The 16,867-nt window shown below is 39.1% G+C and overlaps 1 protein-coding gene across 1 annotated transcript; it reads right to left on the reverse strand.

The window, feature by feature from the left end:
* Window positions 1-185: 185 nt before the first annotated feature.
* cds2 (CDP-diacylglycerol synthase (phosphatidate cytidylyltransferase) 2) lies at window positions 186-16,439 on the reverse strand. Its single transcript, XM_044026506.1, has 13 exons — window positions 16,202-16,439; window positions 11,455-11,597; window positions 11,029-11,125; window positions 10,600-10,697; window positions 8,096-8,235; window positions 7,327-7,385; window positions 5,867-5,949; window positions 5,593-5,680; window positions 5,233-5,301; window positions 4,859-5,011; window positions 4,109-4,228; window positions 3,557-3,660; window positions 186-2,368 (listed from the first exon to the last, which is right to left on the reverse strand). Exons 1-13 carry the CDS (start codon window positions 16,268-16,270, stop codon window positions 2,233-2,235), a joined length of 1,359 nt encoding a protein of 452 aa, XP_043882441.1. The 5' UTR covers window positions 16,271-16,439; the 3' UTR covers window positions 186-2,232.
* Window positions 16,440-16,867: the final 428 nt, after the last annotated feature.

A 16,867-nucleotide genomic window follows, 5' to 3' on the forward strand; every position in this document is an offset into this window, starting at 1 on the left:
TCCAGAACACTGACGACATGTCACATGACTGTGTTTGATGATGATGATGATGATGATGATGAGGGTGCAGAAAGGAGGGAGACGACGAATGAGTTTGCTGACGCGCTTAAATAATCTATTTGCTACACGAGTACAAATGGAGTCCTAATGCGAATACACGACTTAATTAAAGATCCTGTAACATGTAGGTTTGAATGTTTAATTGTTTTTTTTGTTTAATGGAAATTGCAGTTTCAAACAATGCAATTAGAAAATCACAAAGACCACAAATTTAAAATGTACTTTGTGCACGTTGGAAATAGGTCTCATCTGTTTAAACCTTTTACTGTGAACGTTGGACTGAACATTAACTCAAAAACTTACTAACCCTATGTGTAAGAAAAAACTCCGCCCTATAGTACCAATAAGCAGTATGTTTGTCTAAGTTTATAATTGCTCAAAAATGATAATTAAAGTCCTGTTTGTTACAAATTGCCATTTTAAAAGAGTATTCTGTCACTTCAGTAAAAGCTGGTAGACTTGCAAGCGACGGATTAAACTAATCATTTAAATTGAAGCAGATGCTGAGATAACCTGACGTTTATTCTAAACTACACTTCCCATAATGCAACGCAATGGCATCTTTCACTTCCTTTAACTTAAAAATGTAACGTGAACATGTGTCCTTTACCTTTAACAGCTCCAGGTCACAGATCACAGAGAAAAAATCAAAATAAAACAAAACAGTAAAAATCGTCATGAATCATGAAATGACTGTTAGCACAAACTCAGTTTCCCACAGAATCTTTATGGATTAAAACCAGATTCAACCAAATACACAGTAACCGAAACCTAAACTACGACTGCTATTTTTATAAAGTTAATGATCAAAAAATGCTGAGAAAACCCAGATTTCTCAAGGTTAACGGAATACTTCACCGATTTGCATTTAGCTTTGTATTACTAGAATAGGGCTAGTATTTTTGAAACATTGTGCTTCCCAACCTCAGTTTCCCCTGAGTCGAGAAATATCTTCCTTCTTTTCTTTGTTACGTGGCCACCAGTGACACCTGTTAGCGTAGCTGTTAGCAAAGATGGCGGACACTGTTTACATTCTGGGAATGGGGTCCCGCCCCCCTACGAGTGGGTCTAAAAAGTGCGGAATTAGCATTGGGGTTTCAAGGCTCAGGGGAAACACAATTTTTCAAAAATACTAGCCCTATTCTAGTAATACAAAGCTAAATGCTAATAGGTGAAGTATTGCTTTAACAATTCTTTTGACTTAGTAATTGTCACCATTTCTTTCTTGGGTCGAAACCTAAATCCACAGAAAATGTCATCAAAATGTAGTTTTTAAACTCGGCCGCTTCAAAAAAATAACACAGAATCACAGCCAAAGTGTAACGTTTTTGGTGGATGTGATGATAAAAGACCTGTTTTCATGGAGCAATGCTACATGTCTATGTACTGTAACACAACACTGACATGTGTGTGCGTGTGTGTGTGTGTGTCAGTTACAATGAAATACCTCAGTGTAATTGAGTTGTTCATCTCATATCTCTGCATGAGAATGAGAATGACAACGGTTTGGCCACGAGTGTGAGAGGATTTGCAAAGTTGAATGGCAGCAAACACAGGTTACACACACACACACAGGGAAATGCACCTGCTAGACATGAAAGTGGATTCGGACACACAACCTTAATATATAATAATAGAACATAGCAAATATAAAAACATCCATATATATATATATATATATATAAATAGAAACAATCACAATAAAGAAAATTAAAAGTTATTTTTTTTGGGGGGGAAGGGTGGAGCTGGAGTCACGGTACAGTGAGGAGTAACAGGGTTGTGGGCAGTGCATTAAAATAAAAAGTACAGTAAAACATGAACACACATTAACCAGGTATATAGAGGATGATCTGTTTACAGCAGAGTGAGAGTTTGTTCAACACGATGAGAAGATACAAGGCGGTGTGAGAGTGGAAATGTGACGGACGTGACCTGAAAGTACTGGTGTCACAAACTGTATGAACACAAACACACGCATGAAATGGAATGACCCAATGCTGTGGCTTTCTTTCTTTGTTGATGTTTTTTTTTTTTTTTCTTCCCTGTCCAATGTGTTCTCCCTCACACACAAAGCTCTGCGCACCTCCCACATTTCTTGGGCAGCACAGAAGCCGCGGGCGCCGCTCCCTCCGCTCCCGTCTCGTCTCCAGAGTGAGGAGCGCGGTGCGACCTCTAGGCGGCGGCCTCCTCCAGCGCCGGCAGGAGGCCCTTTTCTATGAGGTGAGCCTTCAGGGAGTTGAATATGTGAAGCTGCTGATCTGGACGCAGGGCCAGCAGCTGCTGGATGACCTTGCTGGGGTTGGGGCCCCTGACAGAGGACAGAGACACGATCAAAGACACGTCATCGATTTCAGAATCCACTTGACATCACTTTCCTATTTACTACATTCGTCTTTCACAAATTAGCTGGGTTTCTATTTAAATTGCGTTGCAAATTTTTACCGGATTTTCAAGAAGATTTGCATCTAAGCAAATATGGAGAAATATAAGAATGTGTATTGTTGTTTTTCTTGTTGCTGACCCAGTGCAGTGAAGTGAAATATCTAAACTGCTCATGTGATTTCTTCTTTATTAACTGAATCTTTTTCTGCAGTACTAATGTTCACATTTACCTTTTATACACAAATGTTTTTCAAGTTCATGTACATTACTTGCTATTCACCCAAACACAAGTGGAATTATTTACCTTGTGTAATAGAATTATATAAAAACATTATCTATCACAATAAATAGAGCACAATATTATGACAAGTCATGGTAAAGTGCATTGCTAGAGAGGTAATATTCTGTGATTGGGTTTGCAAAATTGTAAACTTTCCATGAGAGTTAATGTGAATAAAGAGGATATTTTCAAAATTGAAAGTTGTTGGTAAAACAATAAGATTTGATGCAAATACAGTTGAATATCAATGCTATTTCTCAGTCACAGGCACATAGATCACGACCTACATGCACAGATGATTTATAGAAACCTGAAATACTGAGTCCATGACACAACGGTGTATGTTTTTGTTGTTGTTAAACAAATTCATCTACATCATGTTTTTTTTTAATTGAATCATTGACTGCTTATGACAAAACTAAATGTAGATATTTTTAAAGTTTTTTTTAAATTATCCAAAACCTCCAGTTCACCCACATTAAATCCCATAAATTCATGTAATATTTTGAACGTCTCCATTTGGGTTTTTTATGCACAAATAAAAAAAAAGGGCATAAAAAACACAGTCAAATCAAAGTATCAAGCTGAATTTCTCATGATGTCAAAGAAGCACAGAGATAATCTAAGATGGATTCAGTGATATTAGTGTTTATCTGATCCAAATAAAGCTGCAGTCTTTACCTTTTACAGCTAACGTGCAACAAGCTAAGAACTTCAGAATAGGCATATAAAGTAATGTAAGAGCGCGCGCACACACACACACACACACACGTGTAAGCAGAAATAAAAGAGTGTGTTCAAATGTGACATTTCATGCCGCCGCTGTGTGTTTACCTGATGAAGCTCGCGATGTAGACATTAACAAATGTGGCCATGAGGTACTGGCAGTCAAACCTGTCCATGATGCCACCGTGACCCGGGATAGTGTTGGCAAAATCCTGCAAGGACAGCGGAGAAAACACAGAGGGAAGTCTTTAAGTATTGTGATTTGACCGCCTGCAACCAGGCACCTACTGAACAATACAAGCTGTCAATCATACTGCCCGCAATTTATCGTCTAAACGGAAACATAATTTACAAAACCGACATCATGCTCTATTGAAGAAGAGATTAAGCTCAGGAAAATGTTCAGTGATGTTATAAATTAAATGATGAGTAGGAACTCATTTCACCAGAGACCTCCATTCATACTGATAATTTTGCAACCAGCAGAGGTGGCTGCTACTTTCCTTCTTCATCCTGGGCTTCACTTCTCATATTTTATGGCTGGTATCACAGCTGGGTAAGAAAAAGGAAACAATCCTAACCCTGTTACAGATACTAAAAGGAAAACACTAAAGACTCAGAAGGCAGCAGGTCATCTTGACACGTGTCCTTCATCTCTACCTTGATCTTGAAGGCTCTCTTGAAGCCGCTGGCAAAGAAGCCGCCAAAGGGACCGACGATGGAGGCAAAGGAAGAGAGCGCAATGCTGTGGATTTGGAATGGGTAGAGACGCACCGTCGTCTGTGGAGAAAACAGGGAATGTGAAGAGCAGCAGAGTGTATTTTAAAGATAAAACATACCCTGTACATTTTCATTTCAGTGAAGCATTTCCTAACGAATTTCAGAAATGTGGTTGTGCACACTGCACTCTCGCTCTCTGCGTCTACAGCCAGAGCGGCTCACTTATGCGGCAGAACTGGCAACGTTCCACCGCCAAAAATTCCCCACAAGTTACTAATTTGGCAACACTGCTCAAACTGCACGTCATGCCCTGATAAACTAAAAATGTAATCATTTACAAAAATCTTCTGGCTGCTATATTAGGTATACATATTCAACTGCTTGTTAACACCAAAACCTAATCAGCAGCAACTCAGTACATACAGTCATGTGCAGGAAGAAATATTATTTAAAAATGACTTTGAACATGGTATTCCACAGCAATGCCTTGTTGACACTATCAAGAAGACCATCTCTGAATTCACAACACTTTAAAGCCTGAAGTCGATGAGCTGCAGCAGCAGAAGACCACACTCGCTGCCACTTGTGCTGGCGAGTGTCAATATCCAATTTTCTGTAATGGCTGTGGGCTCTGCGGTTTCATAAAATGTGTTACTATGAGATGACAGGGCGAGTGCAGGGGACTCTTACCCATCCAGTGACAGACTCCAGGACACTGGGCAGGGCGTAGTCTTGGAGCTGGAAAAGGTCAGAGGGCTCACAGTCCACCTGGAAACTGTTGGAGTCATTGTTGAACTCCACAGGACACACGAAGTAGCGATAGCCGGCCATCACATAGGAGAGCTGCAAACAGAGCGAGCTTCAGTTCAGTACAGCTACAGCACCAACACACAGGAGGACACAGGGGGACACAGGAGGACACAGGAGGACAATATATACAATAATATACAATAATGTCGACGATATGCAGGGGTTGTGTACAATAATGTCGACGATAAAGTGTGAGAACCACAGCAAATAAAATGTCAAATTCTCTATGAAAATAAGTGGGAATCGTGTCTTACCATGATGCCAAACACAATAGTAGCGAATAATCCTCCAATGAATCCCTCCCATGTCTTCTTAGGCGACAGCTGCAGATGACATAGTGAAGGTTAACACACATACACACACAAATGGGACTAATAACAATCTGGGCGTAACCGTATAATAATGTAACTATATCGGATTATTCAATATGGCTGATTAAATACAAAAAAAATCTAATGAATGAAGATGAAAATCACTTTATAATCAAATTAAATTAGAAGGTGACCTAGAGATCCCCAGAATTATCTTAAATATTGGGTAGGAACTTACATCCAGATGTGTACTCTGTTGCTATATAACATCTTTGTTTACAAAGAACGATGACACAAACCGACCTTGATCAGAGGAGTGCGGCCAAAGAAGAAGCCAAACATGTAGGCCATGATGTCATTACAGATCACACAGGAAATGGGGACGATGAACCTGTCCAGACAAACCAGAGGTCACAATGAGCTTCACGGCACAAGAGATAAGGTTTAAACAGCGATAATGATCTGCACATGCACAAATCAACATGATGAGCATTATTAGATTCAGACAGAAGGAGCCATTTTGCATTTACACTCATGTACAGTAGTTGTCCTATAGAATAAAAAGCTGCTCACTTACCAGATCATGCCCTCAAACAGGTTATGAATGATGAGGTGAGACTGAGTCACCACAATCAGCAAAGTCACGTGAGTCCATCCAAACTGTGGAGACAAGAACAACAGGGATTTTATGTACCTTTCAGTTCAATATTTTATCCAATGATGTCCCATTTTGACATTTTTGTATGAATAGAAATGAAAATTCCAAAGTTAAGTGGTGTTTCGATCTTGTGTTGTGCGGTGAAAGGGGTAGGAATCACAGGGCACCTGATGATACAATACAACACGCGATGCATGGTCCACGATGCCAATAACATGCCAATACATTGATTGTGCGAGTATAAATATACTGCAAGACCATCATAAATCACAATATCTGCATGACTGAAGAAAACAAAACTTCTGTGAAAAGTTAAAAGTGAACGTTTTCTCGATTTATTCACAACATAGAGAACAAAGTGCATAAAATCCATGAAGTGAACATTATCCTGCTGTAAACTCAGGTAACTTCCACCCGTTTCCCTCATTAGGGACTGTTGACTTTAGAGCGTCTTAATTTGTTTGCACGAGGAAGGATGACGATATAGCTCAACAAATTAATATTTTGACCCTCCCGCACTGCACACATGAGGTGACCTGTTTGACGTTAAGACAAACAAACGCAACAGCAACAGTGCACTACTGTAAACACACAAAAAACACCCACATAAAGTTTCAGAAGTGAATTCTACCGCTCAAAAAAAAGAGTTGTTCTTGGGCTGCAAGTTAACAAACAATTATTTTCACACTTGATTAATTAATTAAGTACTTGTTTGGTCCGTAATATTTTTTTGTCCACAAACCAAAATGGTTGTGTTTTAATGATTTCTTAATGGTATGTGGGGCAAAGAAAACAGAAACTATTCACATTTTGAAGTTTTAATTATTGAAAAAAAAAAAAACACTCAAGCAGATTAATCAATTATCAAAATAGTCGATGATTGATTTATAATTAATCGAATAATCCCTGCCATAATGACATAACTGCCAAACAAAAGCTTCTTCTGACAAGATTAACTTCAGTAGCAACGGTTATAATTTGAAAAGATTATTCTGGGCCGAAGCACCTGTTTTGAAAGTAATCACAAATTGAATCATTCACATTTATCAAATAACTTCAGCCACAACAGAATTTGAGTGTGAATTGTAAATGTCTATTTAATTGCAGATAAGCCCATAACACAGACACTTCATCACATTAACAAAGATGAGCTTGTCTGTGTTCTGAACAACAGCCCAGAAAAAAAACATTGAACTCACAACTGACAAATGAGCAGTAGAGGCAGCTTTTCTAACTGAGCAAGGAGTTTCATTGACTGTGTGACAGAGATTTCTGTTATAATAACATCTAGCCCACTTTTCTCTTCACTAGAGAGTCTGTATTTAAAGCAGACTTCATCAGTAACCCAGCACAGGCCTTGAGGCTTGCTGTTCTCTTACCATGTAGAACTGAAGACGGTAGTGTTTCTTCACCAAACTCAGCACAAACATGCAGAAACCTGCAACGACACGACAAACGCTGCATGAGATACCAAATAAGGACATAAACAGAGCTGTAGGCCCTGTAAGGAGGAGGAGATTTATTAATTCAGAATCCAGGTCATCTCTGGTCAAACTGACTAAATTTAGATCGACCTATTTAAAACATAAAGCCAAGTGTTGATGTGGAGCTCAGGATTGATTTCTGTCATAAGACACAGAGCAAAGACCAGTGACTGTGAACAAAAAACAGCAGAAATACTGAAAGAGACGCTCTGCTCGTGGGGAAATTCACTCCTTTACAACATAATATAACCATGTCATGACATCACACTGTAGAGCATTTTCTGTCACTGTCACCGCACAGAAGATGTGTCAGAGGAAACGGATCAATCAGTTTCACCTTGAAACTCGTCTGCAGGAGACAGAGAGAGAGACAGAGCTCTTCCTTCCTCACGACATCCTGTTTGCCTCCTGGAGGCAGCTAAAGCAGCGCTGAGCGACTAACAGACAACCTGCAGCACAGGAAGTGGGACTTAAGCAGTCTGTGCGGCGCCAGAAATAACTGACTCTATACTGTCTACTCTAACATGGCGGAACCATCAAAACCATTCGGTTATCAAGTCTGACGATTTGTATGAATGTGACTTTTTTTTTGATCTGTGCTCGGTTCAAACACTGTGACAGTAAACGTTTGAACAGAGCAGAGTTGCTGTGGGAAACAGTGTACCTGTGAGGTAGAGGGCAAAGGAGATGAAACGGTGGTATTTGCTTAGGATACGAAGTGGTTCCTCCCTTTGCACCAGGGTAAAGAAGTAATCTGTCACAGTCTCGCCATAGAAGAAGTAGTTGACACACAGCAGGAAGTACCTGTCAGGCAAAAAGATTAAGAACACATGCACACATCTGACAGTTTTAGGACGGATGCTAATTAGACTGAATTCAATGCACTGTAAATAAGGGCCTTGCTTTACAGAGACCATCATCGATTCTATCAGAATCCAAAGGGGAAAAAACTAGTTATTTGAATCAGCAGAAGCTTAATACACAAATAAAAAAGAACATCATTTGTTGGTATGTGATGGCCACCATACTTCCCTGACACACATGAGGAAGTGGAGGAGTCCTCCATTTGTTGCAATCTGCAGACTCACCATTAGATGTCACAGTTATTTTTACAAAATGGATCAGTAAAGCAGCCAAAAATCTGATTTAATTTAATCTTTAAATGAATCATGTGAGTAAACTGTCCTCATGGGCACATGATGTTTTGACTTTTCATCAGGTTTTTATCTGCATATGGCATATGAATATCAAAACTCTGCTATCTATCTATCTATCTATCTATCTATCTATCTATACATCAATACCAGAGGTTTTCAAACTGTGGGTTGTGCCTCCATTGGATAGAAGGCAGAGTGTCATGTTCCAGGTACATGCAGGGGTTGTTGTGCATGTATCTGTACTTGATGAGTCCATGTCAGCAGCACAGTCAGCAGCATTTATAATTAAAACCTTAGGCCAAAGTGCTGCAAGCTACATGAAAATGAATGTTCTCTTTCTGAGTCATAACATAATGTATAAATAGTACACATATATATATATATATATATATATATATATATATATATATATATATATATATATATATATATATATATATATGTATACACAGCACTGTGCAAACAAAAAAACACAGCGGTCTCAAAGGTTTGCACCGTACTGAATATATATGGTCTATCATTTGAGATTCAGTGCGATCTAGCATCTGATCCATCACAAATACATTTTCATTAAAGCTATTACTAACAACAGAAAACAGTATTATTAAGTATAAATGTGAAGCAATGATAGTAACAAGGACATTTCAAAGCGGCTGAGTGGCTGGGGAGTGTGTGGGTGTGTGAGGCGGTGTCAGACCTTGAAAACCCCAGATGTACACTGACTGTACACATCTACTTCTAAAAGGTAACAAAATGCAGATCTGCCAACCTGAAGGAATGTCTCAGAGTGCTGCCATGTAAAAAAAAAAAACAAAACTGTTCAAGTTCAAAATATACAGCAAAAAAGCCCGTCAGACTGTTTGAAGTAATTACCATGTGGTCCAGCAGTCCTTCTTGACCCATCAGAAAAATAAGATAGCTGTTCAGTTGTTTTGCTGTGAAAATGGAGGCCATAACTGTTAACTGAGTGAAGAACAATGACACCAGAGGATCTGAAATGTGTGGACATATATTTCAGGTTCTTCAACTTATGAACAAATCCGCAGACTCAGCTGTCAGTTTACCTGTTAGCACTAGTCTGTCTGTGTGTGTGTGTGTGTGTAACCTTTACAAAGATTCCCTTTGTAAAGTTAGAATCTTTACAAAGGGATTGTTAGTTAATATTCATAGAAAGTAGTTGTTTTTTTGAAAAACTGGCATCACTAATATGTGCATATTTATTGTTTATATTATAGTATTTTGTATTATCAATGGTCAACTATGTCGACAAACATTTATGGGAATATAAATTTCAGATTAATGTTAGTTACCTGTACGCGCGTTATAATGTGTCGTCAGATGCTTTACTTGTGTGTGATGCCTCCGCTGACTTTGTAACTTGTGCCATCTATGGTGTTGAACCAAACATACTGATATTTTGGCATAACGCTCAGCACAACAACATAACGTCACTCTCGTCTTCTTCTGATGAGCCAAGAGAGCATGGATGCAGGCCAAGCAACACTCACACCGCCCTCTGTTGGAAATGTTGATTACTTCAAACAATCTGATGTGTTTCTGGGCTGTTTATTACATAAAATATACCAGTGTAAACCAGCCTCCGAGTATGTGTGGTGTCACTGTCATGGCAATAATCCAAGTCGACTAACAAAATAGTAGTTAGCTGAAACCCATTTTGTATTGTATTGCATTGTAATTCTACTGTCAGATATTATGACTTATTATACCAACAGGAGCACTTGTTTCAGAGGATAAATCTAAATGTGTTTACTGTCTACAAGGTTGGCAGGTCTGCAGACAACTGATGATTCACAGCAAGTTTGCTGATTGGCTTAATAGTCCTTGGTCTAATCAAGATTCAAAACAGGTCAGAAAACAAACCTTGAGAAGTCTGAAACACATAAAGCACGAGACAAAACTTTAAGACAGAAGCAAACGAGGACATGTGCAGTTTCACGACACCCTTGTGAAATGTGTGATTGTTGTGTCCGCTGTGTGTGCACATCCTCACCAGCTCAACGTCCTGAACCAGGGAAGGTGGTAGGAGTGGTAAACACTGTAGCCGATGGTAATGATTTCTTGGAAGCACTTAATCTGCACACAGAGGACCTGCACAGGGACAGTGTCACCGGAGACAATGTGAGATTACAGTTTTAATTCAAGTGCAACAGTTTGATGGCAAGGAATGTGTTAGAGATAGCGATTAAGAATATTACATAATATTACACACTGCAACAAGAATAAGTCATCTGTGTCGGTACTGTACATATGTGGGAAAACCATGCCTTAAACAATACATTTCACTTGTATTTTTTTAAGATTCCATAACCATAAGACCTCACTTTTCCACTGTGTTTGATTTAAAATAAGAAAAAACAACATGACTTCACATTTTCTGTGCGGCAACAAGGTCCAAACCATCGGTGATGCTTGTACTCACAATCATCATAAGCACCATGGGGCCCAAGTAGATGATGAAGAAAAAGAAGGAGATCATGGCCAGTGTGAGGATTCCTCGTACCCACCAGTTCTTCCATCTGAGGAGAGTTCACAAACAAACAAACACTGCTGTTCAATGTCAGCTCTAAGAGGAAATACAACACAGAGGTTAACAAACAGAAACATACGGTTTAATGTTGGATCTGTTGAAGTCAAATATGCATAAGGAAAGTAAATCAGAAAGAGTCTGACTGCAGGCTTTTTATTTCATATAAACCACGCTCATGCAACGTTTTGGATTAGGATCACAGTAACCATTTAAGCGTTAAAAAAGTCGTACTCAAACTCATACTCATCATATTCCCAAAGCTTTCATTACTGTATACATTAGTGTGAAGTATGATTCTCTCTTCAACAGTTGTGGTACCTTGAGGAGAGTCCAGACAAGGCCTTGTTTAGAACCTCAGGGGTGTCATCAGGAGGGACGGGCACCTCTGGGACCCCCGAGTCCACCTTGGCCTCACTGTCCGACAATCCATCTTTGTCCACTTTCGCCTCACTGTCTGAACCCTGACACAAAGACAGACAAGGGGAGGAATAAGACCCTGATATTTAGCAAAGATAGAAAATATCACAGAATCAATAAAAAAACAATTCTCTAAATCATCATTTTAAAAATGTCCACCTTTTTGTCTTTGCAGACTCTCTAAAAAGTGGTAAGCTTTTTAATAGGGCTGAACGATTTTGAATAAATATCAAAGGGAATGGTAATTTTTACATCATTATTATCATTTTCATTCGAAAAACATAGGAACATTTATGATAAAATTTCGATTAATTGTTCCACCATAATTTTGCAGATCAGTTCAGGCTTCATCTCACACTCTAAACAGTAAAACCAAAAGTAAACACCCTTTAATCGATGACTGCCATGGAATGGCCTCAAACTTAATGACATGACATCGTGTCTAGGTTACACAGTTCTAGGTATTTTCTTCTAACTTACACAATTTGTTCCCACGGGTAACTTTGAGACAAACGGTGTCACTGTATCAGTTAAAATGAGAAAACAACAAGAGAAGGCAGCAGCAACTCAGGCCTAAGACAACACATGAGAACATATCTACATTTTCTCTGAGCTATTAAGATTGCGTTGTGAATATATATTTATTTTCTGTACTGTTAAATTTAAGCACTGATTATATCAGTCATACACAGACATTAGCCTCAGGCTCATGGTATCAATGGATTGAATAGTAATAAGCAAAGAAGCAGCAGACCTGCCAGCACAGGGATGTGTTGTGCTGTGTGTGTGGGAGGATGTGCACTGTGCCAATTCATCTCCGTCCATATTGTTGATTTCTCAGAACCGTCTGTTCACTAATGGAGGCCATCTTAAAATACACTCATACACAACAATCAGATAATGGATGTTACCAGATAAGAGCTTGACAAGATCACAAAGGCCGATTCTTATAAATAACCCAAACCCTAACCTGTTTCTTCTGATAAAATGTAAAAGTTTTATAACAAATCATACAAATAACTGCACAACATGAAAAAAGTAACTGACTAATCACCTTTCCTCTGTCAAATAATGGAAGTTTGCACACAGTCGCATTTTCTTTGGGGAAAAGAGACAGAGATCAGGCCGTCATTGACAACAACCCCACTGACCTCTATGCTGCTGCTGACCAAATTAGGCTCACAGTTCTCGCCGCACAGTCACATAGCAGATGATTGCTTGCTGTGCTGTGCTGCAGTCTCGCACATGGCTGTGACAGCTACACTCTGTTATACATTACAGCAGCTAGAAACATTCTATATATGACTTAGATTTGTCATTTCAGCATTAATAGCTGTCCTTATTAATAGCTATACTTATTTTAACTTAATTTCTTTCATAATAGGGAAAAATGATGATAATGCAAGTCTGATAATGGATCATCAACTGCATATATAACAAATTGTTCTTGTGCAGGAATTAAGTTGTGTTATATCATTAAAGGGCTGAATAAAAAGCAAAGTCAAACTGCAAATTCAAATACTGACCCCAATATTAAAGCTCAACAACCACAGCTAACTTGGCTACAACTGTCATATGTAATGCCAAAGGCTCTCTCAGATAAGCATATTCACCATCAATAGCTGTCAGTACCCTCCAGCTGAATGCAGCCCTATGCACAAGACCACATACACACACACAGACTCATTCTGTGCCTGCTGGTTTCTATGGAGACAATATCCGTCATTCAGGATGCTCGAGTTAAAAATAGGGGCTTGCTTCACACAAACACTCCTCCCCTTTCAAGCTCTCTGGTAGACAAGCAGCAACCCTGCGCATCTCCATGTTTTTAGCAACAATTCCTTTGAACACACTCCATCTGTGGGTCCAGATATACTACAATTTTAGAGCTTTGAGTAAATGTCCCCCCCCCCAGCTTTTTATTTAACATTTAGAAAATACAGCATGCATAAATGGAAGTCCTGATTGATTTATTATATGGATTAACTACTCAACACAATATTAGCTTTTACAGAAATGGCAGTAAAATAGTAAGAAATGTTAAATTATTGCTTAAACTGTAAATGTGAACTTGGTCACAATAGTTTGTCAAAAAAGTTTGAAAAATTTTGATTGACGACAAAAGCCGCTGTCTACTCAGATGATCATTGAGAAGGAAAGAAGGAAAGAAGGAAAGGAAGCACATTAGACAAAAGGCACTAGATGATTCATTAATAAATAAACCATTCCTCTGACAGGATGCAGCTAATGCCTGCACCACTTTCTTATCAGCTATTTTTTCTGTTCTCATCATGTCAGGAAGACTTCAAAGGACTTCAAAAGACTTCAAAAGAGTTCTAGCACAACTTGGTACCTGGTGCCTTATTTTGGTATCTGCTCTCCAAGCGAGCTCAGCCAATACTATGGTGGATCTCTTGAGGTTCTACACTAAACCAAAGCAAACGGGTGGCATCATGGATTTGAGGGTTTCCTGGTGTGGTGTCCTGTACATAGCAGGTTGTATTATATGACGGTTCTGCAGAGCAGACTAATGGCATGCTATTGTCTCAGGAGCCCCTCTCTGCTAGTGGCCCCAGCCAAATCCCTACTTTGTCTGCCATGTCGCAACCTATGTCCTCTCTTCCTGCGTAGATCCCTACATCCATCATAATGCACAGGTTTGTACTTGGTCTGAATATACAGTGGAAAACTAGTTTGGGAACTGCATTGGCAAGAAGCAATGCATATATTTAACTTTAGCTTGAAGACAACACAGCTCAATGCTAAACATACATGAAATACAGTGTAAGACAAGCCAGCAGAACTAATATGTGCACGTTAAGTATAAGCCAATACAATAGTAAATATCAATATTAATCTGATACTGTGGTCAAAACCACTAGATCGGACATGGAAAAAAGAAAAGAGTAAAACCTGTAAATATCACATACATGCACTATTGTCATGTGACCAGGATGGAAGTGAGGGCTCCACATATCTGCCACTGACAGTTTATTATGATTTTAAAATGGCCGATTATAGCAAGGTGGTAAATGCTTCAATGCAAATGTGTTATTAACACTTAAGTTGATGCAAAAGACATAAAAAAACTGGACTGGACTGATATCAGTATTGACAGAATCCAACACAGAGAAGTGGTATTGAGCCAAACCCCATGTGTGTTGTCGGGGCGGGGGGGACATATGTGTGTGAGCTGTCGCCATTTAGCAGTGACACAATCAACAGGCCCTGTTGGAAAAAACAAACAAACGACAAACAAAACAGCAAAGACTACCGTCACCACTCCAACACTCATGTAACCACTGATTACCTATCATCGTACAAATACTTAACAATTTACACTTTGTAAGCTGATCAGCAAATTAAGGAATTTAATTGCTCCTTAGATCTCTTAAGTAACAAAAGCTGTTCAATACATTTGCATTTATCGAGTAAGGAAAGCAGAGTGGGGTGCAATTATAACCACATAATATAAGCATTCCATCTTAAAACCCTGCTCACACAGCAACACCTTCATATCCTGCATCAGTCTTTGTTATATTCTTTGTTATTTTCTCCTAATATTGCAGCCTGGTCCATTTTACTGTCCTTAAATGCCCTCATACATAAAGCACACTCAAACTCCAACTTCCAGGCAGAGAAACCAGAAGAGAAGTGTTTAGAGCAGATGTCTCAAACTCAAATGACCTGGAGGTCACACAAGCATCAAGTCTAGTCAGGAGGGAGCCAGCCAAGTGAAAAAAGTCCCAAAAAGGAAAAACCAACTGATTGGTTGGTAAAATTGTTGACGTGGTAAGTGAAAAAAATGATGTCACAATATTCCATCATCATATAGCAATGTTTGTGACCATTTGACACGATTTCAAAGTAAAAATTTTGACTTTGACGTAGAACAACATATAGTTCACTGTAAAGTCATATTCATGATGCAAAATGAATCTATAAATGTCAAATACACACATTTAAGCAGTAGGCTGCATGAAATCGATTGGGCGGGCACTTTAGACAACAAGAGGCACTTCAATAAGTACTCCTTTAAAAACAGATTTTTAGTTTGTTCTTTTTAATAATTTAAGCAGTAGCAATAAATATACTCAGGTGGGTTCAACAGGACCATGTAATTGGAATGTAAATATTGTTTTCCAGTGTCATATGAATGAGCTTCTCACTGTGTAGTTGATAGGAGATAGGAGCAAAACCAAAGCAGCAATACATTAACAACGTACATATGTAAAGATGTAGTCATTTCTCGTTATATCGTGCAATGTTGCTCGAAGTTATCGCAATATAGCGCATGTTTTCCTGATATTGTGCAGCTACAAAAGCACTAACATGTCCACACTGTCACGATGACAGCACAGTCAGGAAGACCATCAGCGAGTCCTGTCATATAACGAACAGTATTTTTGACAGATGATTCGTAAATCCCGCGTCTTCTCTGTGCTGTAGCATTTTGTTAGCAATGTTAGCTCTAAACCCGCCATGTAAGCGAGCATGTCTGAGAAAACATGTTTTAATTGATTTAAACGTGGCTCTGTCTCTGGCTCGCGCAACTGAGAGCAAATAGCGTTGACAAATTGATGTAGCTGAGTGTGGCTAGCTAGAGTTAGCATCGCTTCCAGCGAGGCTGAGCGGTGGCAGGAGCTACCTTGTCCTCAGACGGCGGTTGTAAGGCTGGGTCACTGCCTGTAGCTCCGCGGTGCCTCAGCTCTGTCATGTTTGCAGTAAACGACAACAGCGAAGGTCCCGAGGCTCCGACACACACTCTTCTGATGATGATGTGGATGTGGATAACTGACTAACGGCTCCTCGGCTAAGATACCAGCTAGGTTTGTTTTCAACACTGTTCCTTCGAAGACCCCCAGATCAAAGTCACCCAACGACGCATGAAGAGAGCTGAACATTACTTCCGGTTTTCAAAATAAAGTCCATGCATCTCATATCCTGAACAAGGTTATATTAATAGTTTGGGATTTTTCATTAGTTTTAGTTTTTATTTCGTTTAGATTTTTTCCATTCCATTCAAAATGCAATAGATCACAGAATAAAATCATATTATTCTTTTTTAGCGAGGCCAACAACAAAGCCAGTAGTGGCCATGGAATTTTGCACAGTATACACACACACACACACACACACTATGTCCAGCGTACAACATCCAAGAGTGTTTGTAAGTACAGTGTCAGTACCTTTTGATTGTGAGTAAATGTGTAATTGCTTTAAAATAAAAAACATTTGTTTTTTGTCGCCTCATCATTTGCATTTTGAATCATAAGAGCATCTTCCTGTCTGCTAAGTGAAGGGATGAGTGGAG

Source organism: Solea senegalensis, linkage group LG5, assembly GCF_019176455.1.
Source record: "Solea senegalensis isolate Sse05_10M linkage group LG5, IFAPA_SoseM_1, whole genome shotgun sequence".
Classification (NCBI taxonomy): domain Eukaryota; kingdom Metazoa; phylum Chordata; class Actinopteri; order Pleuronectiformes; family Soleidae; genus Solea; species Solea senegalensis.